A 24,013-nucleotide genomic window follows, 5' to 3' on the forward strand; every position below is an offset into this window, starting at 1 on the left:
TAAGGTCCACTCGACACAACCTAGGTCATTTCGGGACTAACAAATGCTTCAATTTTATTTCAATAATTCGCTTATGGGTAGGGGTCTTTAGCAGTAGGAAGGAAACCAGAGAAAACCCATGAGTTTGGACAAGCGACCATATTTCTTGTCATGTATCAAAACCCCGCCACTTGATTCAATGACAGACATTCTGATCCAAGTGCAAACATTAACCATTCAGCCACCCAACCCCCCTATCAAAACATACAAAATGAAATGAAATGAAATGGGGTTTAACTAACGTCCTACTGTTCTGCTCCTATACTGGGCTAATGAAGACGGCCATACGCCATACAGTGTGCTATGAGGGAATTTTTGCCCAGGCAGCGGCACTATCGCCTACTCTTATATCGAATTCCAACTGCCAGGGGATCTTTTACGTGCATTTCAGTATATACATGGGACCTCGGTTTTTCGTCTCATCCGAAGGACTAGACAGCTGTCCTTGTCAGGCCCTCAAGACATACATGTACAGGGTCCTGTGCATCCGTTATTGTTGGGGGTAAATCATTATAATTACTAATTGGTAAGAATGGGACACCAATTAGCAAGAAATTTAGCATAAATAATAGAACAATTACTAATTGGTAGGAATGGGACACCAATTAGCAAGTAATTTAGCATAAATAATAGAACAATTACTAATTAGTAGGAATGGGACACCAATTAGCAAGTAATTTAGCTAATATAAATAATAGAACAATTACTAATTGGTAGGAATGGGACACCAATTAGCAAGTAATTTAACTAATATAAATAATAGAACAATTACTAATTGGTAGGAATGGGAAACCAATTAGCAAGTAATTTAACTAATGAAAGAAATGTCAGTATTTTTAATTAATATTTACTATACACACACATAAATCTATATACAAAAACCAACTACAGTCTCAATTTATTGTAGGCTTCAGAAAATGTTCTAAAATTAACATAAACATGCATAAACATATCATCCCTGAACTATTACATAAATACAAACATTTTATACCCCGATTACAAAATATATTTTACTCTTTCAAATTGGTAAATGATGATCATGATAATGGCTAAGAAGACGCTGGCTTGCCAGTCTGGAGGTCACATGCTGGATCCCTGCATTGTGCATTGGTGGAGAAAGTTCATCAGAATTTCTGACATGCTTCACCCCCCCCCCCCCGTGTATAAGAAGCACAGATGTATAAGACAGATCAGAGCCACAGTGGCTAAGTGGGTAAGACGCTGCCTCGCTAGCCTGGAGGTCGGGTGTTCAATCCCTGCATTGGCCGAGAAAGTTCATCAGGATTTTTTGACGTGGTTTCCCCTTGTCAGTAGTGCAAAACGGAGGACCTGACAAGGACAGCTGTCTAGTCGTTCGGATGGGACAAAAAAAAAAAACGTGCACGTAAAAGGTCACTTGGCAGTTGGAATTCGATATAAGAGTAGGCCATAGTGCCGCTGCCCAGGCAAAATTTCACTCATAGCCCACTGTATTGCATATGCCTGTCTTCATTAGCCCAGTCAGGAGCAGAACAGTAGGATGTTAAAACCCCATTTTATTTCATTTCATATAAGGCAGACTATTCTTTAGGGTTAGATCTATTTCACAAGGCCATCTGCAGATTTTCCCCAAGGTCAGGAGACGTAAACAGGGTTAGGGCACTCGACTGTTGCCAAGGATTGTGGGTTAGGGTAAGGCTTAGGTCTACATTTGTAAGTCTTGGGTTAGGGCTAGCCCTGTTTACATCTTTAGACCCCATGAAGTCAGACATTGATTAATCAATCAGCGTCGTATATTTTTATTGGTTTACCCACAGTTCCGTGCATAAAAAGGCCAAGAACTCGCCATAACAGACCGTTTTATTGACTAATTCCTCACATCAAGTAGAACGCCTATTATATAACAACTCTTCCATATCCTAGTGTAGTAAAGACAACTAAAACGAAATTTTGAACTATAAAAAACGAAATGAAATAGGATCAGTGTTTTAATCAAATTGGGTGACACCTGATCAAACACGACCTATTAAAATATGCCATATCATTTCCAAGCTGTTGATTATATGATAATTTGACTTGTTTTATATAGTCTCAAACTATTGGTAATAAATGTCAGCCATGACAGCAATCAAAAATCCAATTAAATATTTGAGAGACAAAATAATGATGGTATCTCCAGTACTATATTGAGTGGCATAATATCAATTATTTAATAAATATTACATTTTATTCATTAAATTATGATTCAGCGCTAGGTCAGTCTTAAATTTTAAGACAGCAACACTTCCTTGACAAGGTGACTAAAGCTGGACAGGCTGATACATCTGCTTGGGTACTAGATCAAGCAAAAGATACGGGTGGGGCAGATGAGGAAATACAAATGAATTTAAGAATCCCCACTCCACAGCAGCACAACAGAGAGATAGAGAGAGAGAGAAATGGGGTTTAACGTCCACTCGACACAAACTAGGTCATTTCGGAACTAACATATGGTTTAATTTTATTTCAATAATTTGCTTGCGTATAAGGGTCTTTAGCAGTGGGAGGAAACCGGAGGACTGGAAGAAAACCCACGAGATTGAACAGGTGACCCTACTCCTTGTCACGTACAACCGGGGATTCGAAACCACGCCAGGTGACTCAATGACAGACCTTATAATACAGTGTGCACATGCTAACCATTCGGCCATCCAACCCTTCCCAGCACAGCAGTAAAGATTTATCAAATGATAACGAATCCCCGAATCGTTATTTAATAAATCGTCACTGCTACCAAGTCTGTTGTGCTGCTGTTGAGCAGGAGAAATGAAATGGGGTTTAACGTCCTACTGTTTTGCTCCGAACTCGGCTAATGAAGACGGGCATACACCATACAGTGTGCTATGAGGGAAATTTTGCCCAGACAGCGGCACTACGGCCTACTCTTATATCGAATTCCAACTGTCAAGGGATCTTTTACGTGCACGCCAATGTGTACACAGGACCTTGGTTTATCGTCCCATCCGAACGACTAGACAGCTGTCCTTGTTAGCCCCTCCGTCCTGCATCACTGGCAAGGGTGAACCACGCCGGAAAATCTGGATGAACTTTCTCGGCCAATGCAGGGATCGAACACCCAACCTCTAGGCTAGAGAGCCAGGTTCTTACCCACTTAGCCACCGTGATTCCAGCAGGGATTTTTAAATTCAAATTTTAAACTAGTTAGAGACTACAGGGGTATCATTATCATAATGTTGTATGTTTTAATTCCCCTCCTTAACAAATAATAATATCATAACAAAATGCAATACATAGAATTTATAATATTATTAAGATAAAGTAATATGTTGTGTAAATTTAAACCTTCCAATATTAGACTTTACAATTCAGTGGTTCTCAACCTTTTTTTGCCAACTGGACACCTTGGAACACATGAAAAAATAGTGGCACACCTGGCTAATTATATATGAAAAATATTTGAAGTTTGCATGGCAAGTCATAGACGGCATACAACCGTAGACACAGACTAGTCATAGACCCATAGAATGACTCAAACTAAATAAAGACAAACACAGCTATGAACTTACTTTATTGCAGTGTTTCGAATTTCATCAGTTAAATAGCTGGCTTCTTTAGTGAGAAATTTTCTTAGTGTGCCATTCAAAATTTGGCGGCACACTTAGGAAGATCTTGAGGCACACAGGTGTGCCGAGGCACACTGGTTGAGAATCACTGCCTTACATCTCTTTTTTCAACAATAAAGATAGGTTGTCAGGCAACGAAACATACGCCCACAGCAGCTATATCGTCCCGGCAGTCAACAAGAGTTGTCGCATATTTTTACTTTTTTCGGTAATGAAACATTTATAATACATTAAAATCTGATTAAGAGTAACAAATCATTAAGTAATTATCAGAAAACCATTAGAATTTGTTCAGTTTTTATAAAGTTCTGCGCCATGCTAACGTTTAGCATACGAAACTTTTAACATCATGGATTTAGCTGTTCAAGTCATATACTTGTTCGTCTCAAGTCCTTAAACACTGTGTATAAATTTAAAGTCAATCGGATATTAACTTTAGCCTCTAGAGCTTCCACAAGATTTTTCAAGGTGATCAAGGGCCATAACTCCGGCAAAAATTATCGGAAATCGCTGAAAATCAATAGGATTCTTCGTCTTATGACCTTAAACACTGTATATAAATTTAAAATCAATCGGATATTAACTTTACCCTCTAGAGCGTATACAAGATTTTTCGAAGTGATCAAGGGCCATAACTCTAGCTGTAATTATCGGAAATCGCTGAAAATCAATAGGATTCTTCGTCTTATGACCTTAAACACTGTGTATAAATTTAAAGTCAATCGAATATTAACTTTACCCTCTAGAGCGTCCACAAGATTTTTCAGTGATCAAGGGCCATAACTCTAGCTGTAATTATCGGAAATCGCTAAAATCAACAGGCTTCTTCTCATGACCGTAAACACTGTGTATAAATTTAAAGTCAATCGGATATTAACTTTGACCTCTAGAGCGTCCACATAATTTTTTGAAGTGATTAAGGGCCATAACTATGGCAGTAACTATCGAAAATTGTTGAAAATCAATAGGCTTCTTCGTCTCATGACCTTAAACACTGTGTATAAATTTAAAGTCGATCGGATATTAACTTTGACCTTTAGAGCGTCCACAAGATTTTTCAAAATGACCAAGGGCCAGAACTCTGGAAGTAATTAGCGAATATCGCTGAAAATGATTAGACTTCTTCGTCTCATGACCTTAAACACTGTGTATAAATTTAAAATCAATCGGATATTAACTTTACCCTCTAGAGCGTCCACAAGATTTTTTGAAGTGATCAAGGGCCATAACTCTGGCAGTAATTATCAGAAATCGCTGAAAATCAATAGGCTTCTTCATCTCATGACCTTAAACACTGTGTATAAATTTAAAGTCAATCGGATATTAACTTTAGCCTCTAGAGCGTCCACAAGATTTTTTGAAGTGATCAAGGGCCATAACTCTGGCAGTTATCGGAAATCGCTGAAAATCAATAGGCTACTTCGCCTCATGACCGTAAACACTGTGTATAAATTTAAAGTCAACCGGATATTAACTTTAGCCTCTAGAGCGTCCACAAGATTTCTTTAAGTGATCAAGGGCCATAACTCTGGCAGTAATTATCGGAAATCGCTGAAAATCAATAGGCTTCTTCGCTTCATGACCTTAAACACTGTGTATAAATTTAAAGACAACCGGATATTAACTTTAGCCTCTAGAGCACCCACAAGATTTTTTGAAGTGATCAAGGGCCATAACTCTGGCAGTAATTATCGGAAATCGCTGAAAATCAATAGGCTTCTTCGTCTCATGGCCTTAAACACTGTATATAAATTTAAAGTCAATCGGATATTAACTTTAGCCACTAGAGCGTCCACAAGCAATTGTGGACGCCGGCCGGCCGGCCGACACTATACGACCACATTTCAATGTGGGCGTATAAAAACTGGCTCACATAAATGTATTAAAAAAATAATAAATGCATACACTATACCCTAATCTAATGGTTAAAGACAAACGTCGTGTTATTTAATGTTGTTTTTACAGAGTTATCTACACTTAAATTTACTCAATTTGATTCTTTAACATTGAATCAAAAATACATTATGTTAGATTTAGATAAAGAGCTGACCATTCTGGTTAACATAGGCGTACGGGGAAATTTTTGACTGGGGGGTAGGTGGTGGTTGGTGCCCCAAAAATGTAGTTAGGTTCTTAGTATGTTACATAATAATAATAAATTCGCTGTTAAATTGGACACATTCAAGAACACAATATCTTTTTTTATACAACTTTTACAAAATACAATTGTGTGCCCAAATTTATCCCAGCATTTGGTGCCCAAAATGTGGGGGCTGCCGCCCCCCCCCCCCCAGCTCGTACGCCTATGTGGTTAAAGATACATTATGTAAGATTTAGATAAAGAGCTGACCATTCTTGCTATAATAACTCGAAATAAGATAATGTAAAATGAAAATATTGAAAATTTCATTCAAATTACTTCATTCTGAGCCAAGTTATCACTGTTTGTAGATTTGACAAGTTAAGTGCATCATGCTAACCAGGGCGTTCCCATTTCTAAATTAAATATTTAAATGGCGAACCTTTCTAATCTAGTTAAAATCTCAAGTATCCGATGCCATTTGAGAGTTTATTATGGTCTTCATAAGTTAATAAATGTCTAATTAATAGTTTATATAACTTTTAAGGCCTAAAGAAAGACCTGCAATAGGCAGATTTAGATCTTGCATAATGTATGTTTAATTGTAAATAATCTCCTTACTTCCAGTGTAAACAGGCTGCAGAATGTTTGCAGATTTCCAATTCAACATACCTTCGTAAATACTAAACATATTAGAGATTCAATTAGTTGGCAAATGAAAATGCAATCCTTGGCTTGAATGGTTTCCCCATCAAATACTAATATAATTATATATTCTAGTATCTCATCTCTTTAACTACTAAATGTACATGTATTTATTTCTATAACTTTCATTTAATTAATCATATTCCATAAATCATTTGCTGCATATATATTTCTATAACTTTCATTCAATTAACCATATTCAGAGACAGACTATAAATCATTTGCTACATATGTACAAAGTAGTTATTTTGAGAGAGAGAGAGAGAGAGAGAGAGAGAGAGAAATGGGGTTTAACGTCCACTCGACACAAACAAGGTCATTTCGGGACTAACATATGGTTTAATTTTATTTCAATAATTCGCTTGCGCATAGGAGTCTTTAGCAGTGGGAGGAAAACGGAGGACCCGGAGAAAACCCATGAGGTTGGACAGGCGACCCTACTCCTTGTCATGTACAACCGGGGATTCGAAACCACGCCAGTCGACTCAATGACAGACTTTATGATACAAGGCGCGCACGCTAACCATTCAGCCACCCAACCCCAGAGAGAGAGAGAGAGAGAGAAGGGGTTTACCGCCCCAGGACACAAACTAGGTCATTTCGGGACTAACATATAGTTCAAATTTATTTCCATAATTCGCTTGCGCGTAGGGGTCTTTAGCAGTGGGAGGAAACCGGAGGACCCAGAGAAAACCCATGAGGTTGGACAGGCGACCCTACTCCTCATCACAATCGAACGAAACCACGCCAGTTGACTCAATGACAGACTTTTTAATACTGCGTGCACGTGCTAACCATTCGGCCATCCAACCCCCCTGCAGTATATAGCAACCAAGTAGGACCTTCTCTGCCATACAATGAACCACCACTAGGCAATAGTGACAGTCCGTATAATAATAGCTAAGTGACTGAACAATATAATATGTACAGAAGGCTATGTACAATGTAGTCTGTACAATAATGGCTCTGGGCGTCGAGTACTCTAAAGTGTACATTTTAAAGCTAGCACTGTAAGGTTTGTTCATAAGAGATGACATTTTTTGTTATTTCGGGAAATAAACTACATATCATTCAGCAAATAAATTCCAGTTTTATTTACCAACCATGTTCCAAACTTGGCCCAAAAGTATGATAATACAGGCTGCTGATGACAACTTAAGTCAAATTTTCTCCGTTACACCTGCATGGATTTTTATCAAATTTTGCATGAAGAATTCTAAATGCAATTACAAGAAACCTAAGGAACATTTTTTGGCTATAAACCGTGTTTGGATGGTATTAATGGAAACACCAAAAAATCGATAGATAGAAATGTTACAAGCGACATTTCGGCAGCAAATGGTAAAATAATATCTACTGAATTTTTAAAAAAATCTTTTTTCATTATTGTTATATGTCCTCTGGGTTATTTTACACTTGAAACAAGTTTGCAAAGTCTTAATAAGATTGGCGTTGAAAAGTTAGTGTGTATCTTAAAATGCCCTTAAAGGCTCAATACCACTCTTATTGTAACTGAATAATATGTCCCAATCTTTATTCTGGTCAACAAATTGTACTATTTTAGAATATTTCAATTAATTGATGATACAAATTTCATCTTAACACACCTTATTTAAAAATTTTGAAAAATTCAACATAATGGTTTGAAAAGTCTAACGTAAACCTTTTCAAATGAAACTTCGATTTAAAAATATTTTCGAACCCTCTGGACAAGTAAAATAGGATATAATGGATAATTTACACAACAGGTAGGACACTTAAACATCTAGTACTTAGATAGAGATATTATTTATTTTCTGGAGCTTTCAAGCCAGCAAGAGTGTTATTGTCCCTTTAAGTGAACAATTATTAATCATAGATACATGTATATGATATTAGAATTTGTCTTGTCTAACTAAAATGCATACATTTACTCTAGTGACATATTTTTAATATATATTCTAAATGTTAAGTCGCCTAAGCTTTTGTATATATATATATGTATCTATAATTTAATTTAGAGAGGGTTTAACGTCCACTCGACACAAACTAGGTCAGTTCGGGACTAACACATGGTTCAATTTTATTTCAATAATTTGCTTGCACATAGGGATTTTTATCAGTGGGAGGAAACAGGAGAAAGCATAGAGGCTGGAGGTACATGTAGGGGTCTTTAGTAGTGGGAGAAAACCAGAGGACGCAGAGAAAAACCATAAGGTTGGATGGCATAGTCTAATCTACTCAATATCTAAGCTATTCGATGCTCTAGAGAGTTGATCCTCAGCTTGTCATGTGAATGCATGACAAAAATAATAATAGCATTTGAAGCTATAAAAACAAAGATTTATAGGCAAGTTTAGCTCTGACATAATGCCCCTTTTAAACGGCCTAAGATAATTTGAGCCAGTTTATAATTAAGATAAAAAACACAATTTACATGTATATGGAATAAAATCACTGGTTTATACACATATAGCACATTGTTTCGACATTGTTTGTACTTGATAACGATAAGAGAATACTTGTTGAAACGTCGTGCTATATGTGTATAAACCAGTGATTGTATTCCATATAAATTGTGTTGTGTTTTTTAATGTGCTCAATCAATAAATGCCACTCAAGTATTAAGTTTATATCTAAAGATATATTTGCTCGCTATGTTCCTGTTACATTATAAATATACATTTTGAAATTCCATAAATATATAAATGCAAGTAGCGGTTAAATGTACAGGTACCGGTAAATGAGAATTCTTAAAAAATCAATTAAACAACCCAACTGATTATTGACGTATATAATAATTAATTTTTGAACAGTATTCTTCAGGAATTTAAATACTTGTAAATTGGACACTCGCTATCAAAATTAACCTGTCACTATCAGCTTTAAACTGTACAAATTAGATGATTTTTAAACGATTTTTATGAAGTTTTAACCAAAGATTTGATATTAGATGAATGTGAAAGAAATTAGTGCTACATACACAAGATTAAATAATACCCGGGTTACAGTGTATGATGTAAATAAAATTAATTAGGTTTCCTGCTTAAACTTAAACCAACAATATCATGTCTGAACTTGTTATACATGTGACGTCGCATATTTCATTACCCCTTTGTTCGTATAAATGTGAATTTGAGTCTGGATTTCATTATAATTACATGGAATTGTATCTGCAGCGGTCTTATTCCATTTATAATTAATATATGACAACACAAGCAATGAATTATGTATACACGCACTGTACAGTTTTGACACAATTCAACCATGAAAACATTAAAGGTCACCGGAAAAGCTTCATAAATTTTTTAAATAATGCAAGTAATTATGTCAACATATCCATGGAGAACGGCAGAAATTGTTAACCTTGAAATTTACCTGTTTAAGGTAATATTGACGTTCGGGTTCGTGTTATACTTATGGAAAGGATATGTTGACATAATTAATTACTAGCATTATTTAAAAAAAATTGATGTTTCTCCGGTGACCCTGAACTTTATATGTTTTAATACAAATTAGTCCATAAAGAATATGTACAACACAAGCACTAAGAATAACAACTTGTTTTTAAAATGGAATAATAAACAAACACAACACACCAATCTGATTAAAGTACAGATCTATATTTACTTTCGTTTTCTTTTATACTTTCGATGGCCTCTACTACATGAAGATCTGACCGGTTGTAGCGACAGGTTGCGTCAGAGGTCATGCGAGCGGCTTTTGACCTATGACGTCAGACATCTGATTAACCAATCAGCATTGATGTTAACCAATCAGGATTACCCCACAGTTATGTGCAAAACACACCTAAAGCTCGCCGTAACAGACCGTGTCATTGGCTAACCCCTCACATTATCCAGAACACGTCAATGATAACAACTCTTCCGGGTCCTAGTGTAGTAAAGACAAGTAAAACGAAATTTTGAACTATAAAAAACGAAAAGAAATAGGATCTGTGTTTGAATCAGATTGCACAACACACATTGTCATATTATATCGTATATATAATTAATTCACTCCCATTCCGTTGTACCCGGGGGTTTGGCTGTTAGGTCATAAAGAACACGGGATATCCCCGGTACTGTTTCAATTTCCTTCACCATTTGATTGAGAACTTCCTCAGGTAGATTTTTATCAGGAGTAGCAGGTATACCGGTCATAAAATCATTGGTAATAAAGGTACGAATAACAATCGATCTTTGACAAGAAGGAGAGTGGGACATTGGTGGACGGTCGAAGTGAACAGGTATGATAACGATGGGCATCTGACTGATATTTCTCACACAGTTTGCATCTTGTAAGACTTTAGTTGCCAAAAAGTCCGCTCGACGCAGAGTGCTTAAAACTCCTTCGGTCAGGAAAGTGGGCGTAATGCTATCTACAGGGTGTTTTATACTTTCTCCAAAGACATAGACGATACGATTTATACTGTGGCAAATACGAGGTATTACCTTCGCCAGTGTCATTAAGTCACCCCATTTTGGGTCGTCATCGGAGGATAAGGCGGCCACGTAACTGTACGTTCGACTGTCACCTTGAACACCGACCGTTTTAATAGGAAGCAGTGTAGCTGTCAACGGATAACTGGCTGTGATTTCTTTCAACACTTTTCGTTCTTTCTCGGTCGTACATTTATGGATAGTGTCTAATATACTTTGGGAAGATTTGGAAGAATTTGAAAAATCTACGATAAGTTTCAGGAGAATACTAGTTTCAGTGAAATCTTTTCCAATGTATGGTTCATCTGCACATATTACTCGAATTGCTAATCCTGGACCAGGAAATGGATGTCTTTGTACTAAATCAGCTGGTAGTCCAAGATCTTTTCCAATCACACGGACCTCATCTTTATGAAATTCCTTAAGAGGTTCCACGATTTTTCCTTGTTTACGAAGTTCTCGCACCATGAAAGTGTCGTTATGATGTGTCTTAATCGCATCCGCTTTGCCGCTAGCCAAGCATGAAGCACTTTCTATCAAATCTGGGCGCAGAGTTCCTTGTCCCAAGTATACCTCGTCAGGATTTAAGTTCAATGCTTTTATATAATCATTTGCGACTTTCATAAACGTATCTCCAATTATTTTACGTTTCTCCTCGGGGTTTGTTGTTGTATTCAAAGTCTTAGTTCGACGTTTTATGGAGTTATTTTGTTCGTCTGTCACGGAGGTAGTTGAACTGTAAAATGTAATTCCTGCACGTATTACTTTCACTTTCAACCCAATTTTCGAAAGCGACGTCTCAACACAGCTACTCTCATCTTTCCTCATGAACCCATTATCAATGTGAATAGCAATGACTTGGTCTTTCTTTAAAGCTTTGTTTAGCAGTGCAGCGCAAACAGTAGAATCAACTCCACCACTCAATAACATCAGAACTTTATGATCGCCAACTACCTCTTTAATATAGTCTATACATGACTGTTCACGACATTTCATTGTGAAGGAACCATGACAACCTGATATATCATATAAAAAGTGAGACAACATTTTAATTCCATCGATAGTTAAGTCCACTTCAGGATGAAACTGAACGCCATAGATTCTTAATTTTTCATTGGCAATGGCTGCGACAATATCTCCAGATTCTGCTACAATAGTAAAACCATCTGCTATTTTTTCCACGCTATCTCCATGAGTGAGTAAAACGTGTTGTGTTTTTTCTAGGCCTTTAAATAACTGACACTTGTCGTCAACAGTGATGTCGAACTGGCCGTCTTCTCTTACGTCTTTCTTGGAAACGGTGCCACCGAATTGTTTATTTATCATTTGAAAACCATAACAAATTCCAAGAACGGGTATACCGATGTTGAAGATATCGGAATCATAGATGGGAGCATCTATATCGTTGACAGAATTTGGTCCCCCTGAAATTATGATGGCTTTATAATTTGTATCCTTCAGTTCAATCGCTGGTGTGTCGAGTGGCAAAATTACTGATTCCACATTCAATTCCCTGACCCTTCGGTCAATGACCTTGCCATATTGGGCGCCTGCGTCTAAGATGCAGATCCTTTCTGGCGAACCCTCTATGTGTTTGTCACTATTCTTTTTATTCGACCCATTCATCGCTTATTTTGACTAGTAAAAACACGTGCTAAATGCAACTTGCGCGATTTCGGGGGAAAAAGAGAATTCACTCGGCACAACGCGTCTTGTGCAACTTCCGCCAAGAACAGGAAGTCACCTAGACCTTATGCAAACGGTCTAAAGTCCAAAACACAAGTAAATGCAAAGTCCAGTGAGTTGTATTTAAAGACGGTAGTGACAGTTGTTACGTACTCAGAGAAACATTTGAAATGGCAGTAAATACAGGGTAAGTCATTATTTGATGCAGGACCCGATCTGGTAAATTATGCAAATGTCAAATGCCCCATGCAAATTTAATATGCCCCCAGTACACCCCCGTATCCAGCTGGGGGCAAGGACTGTGAAGGTGCAGTAATACCCCCCCCCCCCAAAAAAAAAAAAAAAAAAAAATTGCCAACCAGTCTTAGCCTCATTCAACTCATTGTTTACATTCAAACAACATTGCAGCTTGTTCACTCGATAATGACAAAGTTTGCCAGAAATTTAATATGAAAGAAAATAGAAAAGGCATGCACACAAAAAGATGTCTTATGGAAAAGATGTTTTATGTCAGTCAAAACTGGCTTTCATTCAAGTGTATCCTGTTATTGGTCATCAAGGGCAGATAATTTGAATACATGTCTTCCCCATGGATACACCCAGGGATTGAGGTGGAACAGAATGAGACCAATGGGGATAGGCCTACTCTGAAGACACTAGTTTAATTCGCGTTCATCTGAATCATTTACAACGCGCAAACAAGCGAACTTGTGTGTAACCAATCATGCTCAGCATCTATTCCTAGGATTCCTTGTTGGTATATCATCGTGGGGGGGGGGGGGCGGTCACGGTGGCTAAGTGGGTAAGATGCTGGCTCACTAGCCTGGAGGTCGGGTGTTCTATCCCTGCATTGGCAAAGAAAGTTCATCCAGGTTTTCTGGCGTGGTTCCCCCTTGTCAGTGATGCAGGACGGAGGGCTTGACAAGGACAGCTGTCTAGTCCTTCGGATGGGACGGACAACTGAGGTCCCGTGTATATATTGGAATGCACGTAAAAGATCCCTCCACATTTGGAATTCAATATAAGAGTAGGTCATAGTGCCGCTGTCCGGGCAAAATTCCCCTCATAGCACACTGTGTATGGCATATGCCTGTCTTCATTAGCCCAGTTCGGAGTAGGACGTGAAACTCCATTTCATTTCATTTATTTATAAATCATTATTTTTTAACAGAAAACTGGCTGGCCGTACATTGTTTATAACTGGTGCTAGTCGTGGTATTGGTAAAGCTATTGGTTTAAAGGCAGCTAGAGATGGTGCTAATGTGGTTATAGCAGCTAAAACATCAGTACCACATCCTAAACTCCCGGGTACTATTTATACTGCAGCTAAGGAAAGTAAGACACAGTTTATTATAGAAAAGAAGAAACTTCAATAACATAGCTTGAACATGACAAAGAGTAGGGTCTCCTGTCCAACCTCATGGGTTTTCTCCGTTTTTCTCCCACTGCTAAAAACCCCTACACACAAATTATTGAAATAAAATTGAAGCAAATGTTAGTCTCGAAATGACCAAGTATGTGTCAAGTTGACATTAAACCATTTCTTCCTCTCTATTTGAACCAGATAATCCATATGAAGAAGGATTTTCATCTGAAAACAAATTCATCAAATTGCTATATTTTTAATCCAGGTTATATTCGAAACATATTTTACTGATAAAATTGAAGGCTGTAATAAGTACAATCTGATTAAAACACAGATCCTATTTCGTTTCGTTTTTTTATAGTTCAAAATTTCGTTTTACTTATCTTTACAACACTAGGATCTGGAAGAGTTGTTATATAACACACGTTCTGGATGGTGTGAGGGATTAGCCAATGAAACAGTCTGTTACGGCTAGCTATTGGCATGAGGTGCACAGAACTGTGGGAAACCCACTAGAAACATCAACGCTGATTAGTTAATCAAATGTCTAACGCCATAGGGTCAAAAGCCACATGTATGACCTCAGACGCCACCTTCCATTACAACCGGTCATGTAGTAGAGGCCATCGAGAAAGAGAGAGATGGGGTTTAACGTCCACTCACAAAAACTGAACTATGTCATTTTGGGACAAACATATGGTTCAATTTTATTTCAATACTTCGCTTGCGTGTAGGGGTTTTTAGCAGTGGGAGGAAACTGGAGAACGCGGAGAAAACCCACGAGGTTGGACAGGTTGTCACATATAATCAGGGAATCGAAACCACACCAGTTGACTCAATGACTGACCTTTGATACAACGCACACCATCAAATAGCTCCTTGGTTCACAAGGAAAACAAATAAAATATAACATCAGCTTTTTACTTATTAGTATATGTTTTTATTTTAAACAGTTGAAGAAGCTGGTGGCAAGTGTTTCCCATGTGTTGTAGATATATTGTTTTTATTTTAAACAGTTGAAGAAGCTGGTGGCAAGTGTTTCCCATGTGTTGTAGATATATGTTTTTATTTTAAACAGTTGAAGAAGCTGGTGGCAAGTGTTTCCCATGTGTTGTAGATATATGTTTTTATTTTAAACAGTTGAAGAAGCTGGAGGCAAGTGTTTCCCATGTGTTGTAGATATATTGTTTTTGTTTTAAACAGTTGAAGAAGCTGGTGGCAAGTGTTTCCCATGTGTTGTAGATATAAGAAACGAAGAGGATGTAAATAAAGCTGTTGAAGAAACTGTTAAAAGATTTGGTGGTATTGATATACTGGTTAACAATGCTAGCGCTATCAGTCTTACCGGTACAGAAGCCACACCCATGAAGAAATTTGATTTAATGATGGGAGTCAATACAAGAGGAACATATCTATGGTAAGTTTGAGTCATTCAAGTGGTGTGGTTTCAATTCCATACTTGTACGTAACGTAACAGGAGGTAGGGTCGTCTGTCGAACATTGTGGGTTATCTCCAGGTACTCCAGTTTCCTATCACTGCTAAAGACCCTAAAGACCCCTGAGTGCAAATGAATTTAATCCTTGAGTGGTATTTAGCGATTGAACACATTAAAAACACAACACAGTTTATATTTAAATACAATGTGCTTGATAACGATAAGAGAATACTTGTCGAAACGGGCTTGATAACGATAAGAGAATACTTGTCGAAACGTCGTGTTATGCCTGTAAACCAGTGATTGTATTTCCATATAAACTGTGTTGTGTTTTTGGAAATGAATTATTGAAATAAAATTGAACGATGTGTTAGTCCCGAAATGACCTAGTTTGTGTGAATGGACCTAACATCGACCATGAGTAGGGTCGCCTGTCCAGCCTCGTAGGTTTTCTCCGGGCCCTCCGGTTTCCTCCCACTGCTAAAGACCCCTACGCACATACGAATTATTGAAATAAAATTGAACTGTATGTTAGTCCCGAAATGACCTAGTATGTGTTAGTGGTTGTTATACTGCTAAAGATCCGTAAGGGTAAACGAATTATTGAAATAAAATTGAACTGTATGTTAGTCCCAAAATGAACTAGTATGTGTGAATGGAGGTTAAAATCTCTCTCGCTCTCTCTCTTTCTCTCTCTCTCTCCCCACCTACAGCGTGCTCTGCTCTGCTCTGCTTTGACCTTCTCTGCTCTGCTCTGCTTTGACCTTCTCTGCTCTGCAACTCTGCTCTTGTCTCCTCTCTCTCTTTTTTGGTGCCTTTGTTGCAAAACATTTAATAGCCATGCATATTTTACACTATATGACAAATTCATCCATCATTCTTTATAGTGTGTCCATTCGAACAACAATTATAAAACTTGTACATTTGAAATGATAAACTTTAATCATATAATATAACATATGTATTAATCTATATATCGATGCCATAGTTCTGGAAGGTTGTAAGTGCCAGTTATGACCCAAATAGCTTTTTTGCGGGGTTTCTCTATGCAAAATTTCAGAACTGTAAGGTCGTAACTTCGACAAAAAAATTGCTTTTAAAAATGTTGATTTCCTCTCATATCTCAAAAAATAAATCTGACAATCTTTGAGACTTAACACCTTTCAGATCTATGACATCGATATATAAAACTAATCGTATAATAATATTTGTATTTTGTTTTATTCAGCTCTAGAGCATGTTTACCATATTTAAAGAAAGGAAGCAACCCACACATTTTAAACCTTAGTCCTCCATTAAATTTAAATCCAGTTTGGTTCAAAGGACATGTTGGTAAGAAGATTTACTTACCTAAATAAATAGACCAAATTTATGTTTTATAAAAAAAACAATTTGTATCTTTAATCATTTTGTTGGGATTTTTCAGCATGGTTCCACCTTGTCAGTGGTGAAAATTAGTCCACGATTCACAGTAATAAACGTTTTTCATTATCAACGTGTTCCGATCCCTGCATTGGCCCAGAAAGTTTATTGGGGTTTACCAGCGTGGTTCCTCCTTGTCAGTGGTGCAGGACAGTGTGCCTTGCAAGGGACAAAATATAGTCCTTTGGATGGGACATAAAACCGAGGTCCTGTGTACACATTGGCGTGCACGTAAGAGATTCCTCGACAATTGGAATTCGTTATAAGAGTAGGCTGAAGCGCCGCTTTCTGGAGAAAATTTACCTCATAGCACACTATATGGTGTACACCCGTCTTCATTAGGCCAGTCGGAGCAAAACAGTAGGACGTTAAACTCTGTTTCATTCAATTTCACTCATCAATTTACTTGGAAGTTGAAGCATATGTATATACACATTTTCAATAGAAGGCTTGATCTCGCTTTAACTCTGTACATCTTATCAAGGCCTTCACGTAATACCCTGCATATTTCGGCACTAATTTCGATTAGGTATTCACCCAGCTTGAGAGCTTATCGGATTCCTTGATCATCGCGAATAGCAAGTCTCGCGCTTTCAAGCTAAAATGTCTACCTGTGATAATCGAGTTGCAAAGTTCACAGTTTGTTCAGTGTCAAGGTTTCCGTGAAGGTGGCTATATTTTATTTGAGCGTGTTTGTGTCAGAACCTCTGATTGGGCGCTACTGTTCACGTGTGTGCAATAAATGGAGATAACATAGCAATAAGTTCGAGAATTATAAAGTAGTCTAGCAACGTCCAGATGTTTTATCGCTCGTAGCCGTTGCTCTAGGAACATGTTGTATACAGTATATGTAAATTTTTCAGCTTATACCATGGCCAAATATGGTATGTCAATGTGTGTACTAGGAATGGCAGAAGAATTTAAGAATGATCATATAGCTGTAAATGCATTATGGCCGAGGACAGGTATATTTAGTTAACAAATTAACAAAAACATATTTTATTAGTTGATTGACCTAATTGATTTTAATTGCACACTATTTGATATTTAAAAGGTGTCTTTAGCAGTGGTAGGAAACCGAAGGACCCGGAGAAAACGGGTTAGACAGGTGACCCTACTCCTTGTCACGTACAACCGGGAATTCGAAACCCCGCCAGTCGATTCAATGACAGACCTTACGATACTACGCGCACGTGCTAACCACTCGCCCATCCAACACCCGATTCACGTAAATGAACCCTTGAGCGAAATTTCCCTCTTTAGCACACTGCCTGGCGTATGTCCATCTTAATTATTAGCCCACTAGGAGCTGAATCAAGCTGATTAAATACAGATCTATTTCGTTTTGTTTTTTCATACTTTTGATGGCCTCCACTGCATGAAGATCTGACCGGTTGTAGTACAAGGTTGTGTCAGGGGTCATATGAGCGGCTTTTGACCCTATGACGTCAGCGTTGATGTTTCTAGTGCGTTACCCACAGTTCCATGCACCTCAGCAAAAAATTGCTGTAACAGACAGTTTCATTGGCTCATCCCTCACTTCAACCAGAAGGCGGGTTATATAACAACTCTCCCACATCCTAGTGTAGTAAAGACAAGTATAACAAAATTTTGCGTTATAAAAAAACGGAACGCAGTAGGATCTGTGTTTTAATCAGATTGGATCAGAACGGTAGAATGTTAAATCCCTATTTTATTTATTTATTTGTAGCTATATATATACCACAGCTATTATTAGCCCAGTATGAGTAGAATGGTATAATAACCATGTTATTTATTTTGTAGCTATGGAGATGTTAAAACCCATGTTATTTATTTTGTAGCTATATATACAGTAGCTATGGAGATGTTAAATCCTATGTTATTTATTTTGTAGCTATATATACAGCGGCTGTGGAGATAATAAAACCCATGTTATTTATTTTGTAGCTATATATACAGCAGCTGTGGAGATGTTAAAACCCATGTTATTTATTTTGTAGCTATTATACAGCAGCTGTGGAGATGTTAAAACCCTTGTTATTTATTTTGTAGCTATATATACAGTAGCTATGGAGATGTTAAAACCCATGTTATTTATTTTGTAGCTATATATACAGTAGCTATGGAGATGTTAAAACCCTTGTTATTTATTTTGTAGCTATATATACAGTAGCTATGGAGATGTTAAAGCCTATTTTATTTATTTTGTAGCTATATATACAGCAGCTGTGGAGATGTTAAAACCCATGTTATTTATTTTGTAGCTATTATACAGCAGCTGTGGAGATGTTAAAACCCATGTTATTTATTTTGTAGCTATTATACAGCAGCTGTGGAGATGTTAAAACCCATGTTATTTATATTGTAGCTATATATACAGCAGCTGTGGAGATGTTAAAACCTATGTTATTTATTTTGTAGCTATTTATACAGCAGCTATGGAGATGTTAAAACCCATGTTATTTATTTTGTAGCTATATATACAGCAGCTATGGAGATGTTAGGTGGTGGTAAAGAAATAGCTAAACAATGTAGAACAGTAGATATTATAGCTGATGCAGCTTATATGATGTTATCTAAAGATAGTAAATCATTTACTGGTAATTTCTGTATAGATGATGAGTTTTTACAAGCTAATGGTGTAAAGGATTTGGATCAATACACATGTGTACCAGGTACAGTAGTTAGAACAATTATATACTCATAGATTACAATACTCATAGATACAACAAATATGTACTCATTGGTTAGAACGATTATATACTCATTGGTTGGAACAATTATATACTCATGGATTACACCAATTATATACTCATTGATTACAACATACTCATTGATTACAACATACTCATTGATTACAACAATTATATACTCATTCATTAGAACAATTATATACTCATGGATTACAATAATTATATACTCATGGATTACAATAATTATATACTCATTCATTAGAACAATTATATACTCATAGATTAGAACAATTTTATACTCATTCATTAGAAAATATATTTGAACTGTGACGTATTGAATATTAGATGGTTTACAGTAATACTTGTTCATGCGTGATAAAATCACATGGTTGGAGTGCCATGCTTTCAATCAACATTCTATGAAGTAGTACTGTCTTTATTCTGTTCCCCAATTCAAAATGCCTTGAATGAAGAACCCACGAATACAGCACCACTACATAATATGAAATACTGAGAAAAAGTATATTTTTAGTTAAACATGGTTAAAACCCAAGTGTCTTAATAGTCCATCAGTTTGTGTAAATTGAAAGAGAGAGAGAGAAATGGGGTTTAACGTCCACTCGACACAAACTAGGTCATTTCAGGACTAATATATGGTTTAATTTTATTTCAATAATTCCCTTGAGCATAGGGGTCTTTAGCAGTGGGAGGAAACCGGAGGACCCGGAGAAAACCCACGAGGATGGACAGGCGACCCTACTCCTTGTCACGTACAACCGGGGATTCGAAACCACGCCACTTGACTCAATGACAGGCCTTATGTTACAGCGCGCACGTGCTAACCATTCAGGATTTTCAGACGTGATTTCCCCATGTCAATGATGCAGGACGGAGGGCCTGACAAGGACAGCTGTCTAATCGTTCGGATGGAACGAAAAACAGAGGACCCGTGCACACATTTGTGCGCACTTAAAAGATCCCTTTGCAGGAGGAATTCGATATAAGAGGAGGGCATAGTGCCGCTGTTCAGGCAAAATTTACTTCATAGCACACTGTATGGCGTATGCCCGCCTTCATTTCGGATGGAACGAAAAACAGAGGACCCGTGCACACATTTGTGCGCACTTAAAAGATCCCTTTGCAGGTGGAATTCGATATAAGAGGAGGGCATAGTGCCGCTGTTCGGGCAAAATTTACTTCATAGCACACTGTATGGCGTATGCCCGCCTTCATTAGCCCAGTCAATAGAGCGTTAAACCCCATTTCATTTCATTTCATTTGGACAAAGTAACTTTATTTGAACAAATCTTGATAAGCATCACTCAATCAACATCTGGCGTGGTTTCGATTGCCCGGTGTACGGTTGTACGTGACAAGGAGTATTGGCGCCTGTCCAATCTTGTGAGTTTTCTCCGGGTCCTCAGGTTTCATCCCACTGCTAAAGACCCCTATGCGCAATCGAATTATTGAAATAAAATTAAACCATATGTTGGTCCTGAAATGATCTAGTTAAACCCCATCTCTCTCTCTTCCTCTTTTGTTTCTAGTGGATGTTAAACCCCATCTCACTCTCTCTCTCTCTCTCTCTCTCTCTCTCTCCATTCCTTTGTTATCATTCGGTTGGGAAAGTATAGCATACTGTGTTATACATATATTATACAAGAGAACAGACAACTTTTATTTAGAGGACTATTTAAGAGTAATGGAATGGATACGAGAAACACTCCCTTAGTAAGGTAACTAAAGCTGGACAGGCTGGTACATTTGTGTGGATACTGGATCCAAAAGAGATGATACCGGCGGGGCAATTTTGTAGAATCAAATAAATTAAAGGATCCCCGCTCAACAGACTTGGTAGATCTGAAGATATTTTGATAATACGTTTCAGGTAGAAGTACCCTTTATCAAGTAATAGAAAGCTAATTAGAAGAAGTTGTAAATATAGCCTCACTGTTATTTTTTTTTTATTTTCAGGTTCAACACTTTTACCCGATTTCTTTTTGGATTCAGTGGATCCTAACGCATTACATAAACAGATGACGAAAGAAGGAGCTAAACCAGTATTTAATATTTCTACTGATGATTCTAATAGTCCTGCTCAAACATTTAAACAAATACAATCTTTACTTAGTCCAGAGTTAGTTCAGTCAACTAAAGGCATATACCAGTTTAAATTAACAGGTAACAATCGGATTAAAATACAGATCTATATTTCGTTTCATTTATTTTATACTTTGGATCACGTCTAGCAGGTTCCACACAGCCCAGCGGCACTGGGAGGGACTGACACCTCCTCCCCTCCCCCCCCCCCCCCCACACACATATAAATATTGATTTTTGGGGGGCCCGGATGGGATCTTATTCCTCATGCAAAATCACAGATCAACACGCCCCTGTCCGAGACTCCAGTAAAATATAAACAAATTTTCAATCTCCAACTATTGAGTCAGTGTAATGGGTGTATTGTATATGTTGTAGGTAATGATACAGGTATATGGTATATTGTAGGTAATAATACAGGTATACTGTATATATATATATATATATATGTTGCAGGTCATGATACAGGTATATTATATATATTGCAGGTAATGATACAGGTATATGGTATATTGATTTAAAGAATGGATCAGGTGCTGTTGGAGAAGGTGAAGCACCAGGAGGAGCTTCATGTACCATGACAATGGACAGTGGTGATTTCCAACAAATGTTCGCTGGCAATTTACAATCAACTATGGCGTTTATGTCTGGTAAATTAAAGATTGAGGGTGACATGTCTTTAGCCATGAAGTTAGAAAAATTATTAAATAAAATGAAAGCCAAGTTGTGAAAGAAAACAAAATAATTATTAATGATATTATAACTATGGTAAAATCAGTGACGGTGATCGTAGCATTTTGAGGATTCCTAAATAAAACGTTCTGGTGAATATGCTTTCTCTGTCAGAGCAGCTAAAATGTGGAATGATCTTCCATAAACTCTTCGAGGGTCCTCTTACATCCAGATCTTTAAGGTTAACTTAAACACATATTTTATTCAAAAATGTTTTTGAACTGTTTTGTTGTGAATGCGCTTAAAAACACTCATGTGTAATGAAGCGCTATATAAATCGAACAATAATAATAAATGGGAATATTGATGATTTCTTTGTATATTTCATTAAAATTGGGTTACAATCAATTTCTAATGAATTATAACATTATTTCAGCTTAAACTCTTCGGTATTGACAGAGAAAAATGCATATTTATTCACATGTGCCTCTCCATTATGAAACCATTTGCCATTTGTGCAAATACAACAACTTTACACAAATATTGCATGATAGCCATTGAAGTTTCCGGATTACAGTGTGTATATATACAATCTGATTATAATACAGATCTATATTTTGTTTCGTTTTTTTATACTTTCGATGGTCTACACTACATGAAGATCTGACCGGTTGTTGCGATAGGTCACGTCAGAGGTCATACGAGCGGCAAGTGAGCCTATGACGTCAATCATTTGATTAACCAATCAGCATTAGTGTTACTTGTGGATTACCCACAGTTCCGTGCAAAACAGCCTGTAACAGCCCATTTCATTGGCTAATACCTCCCACTATTCAGAACACGTCAATGATAACAACTCTTCCAGATCCTAGTGTAGTAAAGACAAGTAAAATGAAATTTTGAACTATGAAAACGACACAAAATAGGATCTGTGTTTTAGTCAGATTGGTATATAGATGTCAATTTTTAAAACAATGCATAGCTAATTAGATTTCACCTCTTGTTTTGTTAACTTCACAATTGATATTTATTTTGTCTAATTATACAATGTTAAAGCAATGTAATGACATTAGTTATCATTATTAAAAGTTTTTTCATACAAGTGGTTAAATGTTCATGATAAAATAATTAAATAAAATAGTATTATTTTCTTAACACACATAATTAATGTGCACATATGTTGTTGTCAGTTGGTCAGAGAGAGAGAGAAAAAGAGGTCCTCTGCACATAAAAGATCCCTTGGCAGTTGGAATTCGATATGAGTAGGCCATAGTGCCATTGCAAGGGCAAAATTTCCCTCAACCAGCAATCCCACCAGAGAGAGAGAGAAATGGGGTTTAACATCCACTTGACACAAACTAGATCATTTTGGGACTAACATATGGTTCAATTTTATTTTAATAATTCGCTTGCACGCACAGGTCTTTACCAACAAAATTTGGGACTTTACCATACTCTGATTTTGGTAAACTTTCAGGATGTCAATCAGTACACAAACTACTGGTAGGGGTCTTTAGCAATGGGAGGAAACCCACGAGTACAAGGTTGATCTTTTTCAATGAGCTACCAAATACATGACATGGAATGAAACAGTGTGTATCGATTACTAAATGCCATTTAAACAACATAAGCCAATAACAAAACAGGTGGACATTGAATTGAAAAAAAATAATAGCAAATAAAGTCAATGGATCGGTGATAAAGGGGGGGGGGGAGCTTGCGAAGCACGAACCCAGCCCCCCCCCCCCCCCTAAAAAAAAACATTCATTTCGCAAAGAGACTAACGTAAATAATTATAGGTTCCGAATG

General features: G+C 37.1%; 2 protein-coding genes across 2 annotated transcripts; one reads left to right on the forward strand and one right to left on the reverse strand.

The window, feature by feature from the left end:
* Positions 1 to 8,972: 8,972 nt before the first annotated feature.
* On the reverse strand, positions 8,973 to 12,556 carry LOC126814815 (GMP synthase [glutamine-hydrolyzing]). The gene has a single exon (XM_050540194.2). It carries the CDS (start codon positions 12,471 to 12,473, stop codon positions 10,422 to 10,424), a length of 2,052 nt encoding a protein of 683 aa, XP_050396151.2. The 5' UTR covers positions 12,474 to 12,556; the 3' UTR covers positions 8,973 to 10,421.
* An 11-nt stretch (positions 12,557 to 12,567) lies between these two features.
* LOC126814829 (hydroxysteroid dehydrogenase-like protein 2) lies at positions 12,568 to 22,645 on the forward strand. The gene is made up of 9 exons (XM_056099937.1): positions 12,568 to 12,720; positions 13,705 to 13,868; positions 15,103 to 15,316; positions 16,564 to 16,667; positions 17,621 to 17,722; positions 19,214 to 19,414; positions 21,407 to 21,613; positions 21,911 to 21,940; positions 22,641 to 22,645. The coding sequence occupies exons 1-9, from the start codon at positions 12,704 to 12,706 to the stop codon at positions 22,643 to 22,645; spliced, it is 1,044 nt and encodes a 347-aa protein (XP_055955912.1). The 5' UTR covers positions 12,568 to 12,703.
* Positions 22,646 to 24,013: the final 1,368 nt, after the last annotated feature.

The sequence above is a fragment of the Patella vulgata genome, chromosome 3, assembly GCF_932274485.2.
Source record: "Patella vulgata chromosome 3, xgPatVulg1.2, whole genome shotgun sequence".
In the NCBI taxonomy this organism is placed as follows: Eukaryota; Metazoa; Mollusca; class Gastropoda; family Patellidae; genus Patella; species Patella vulgata.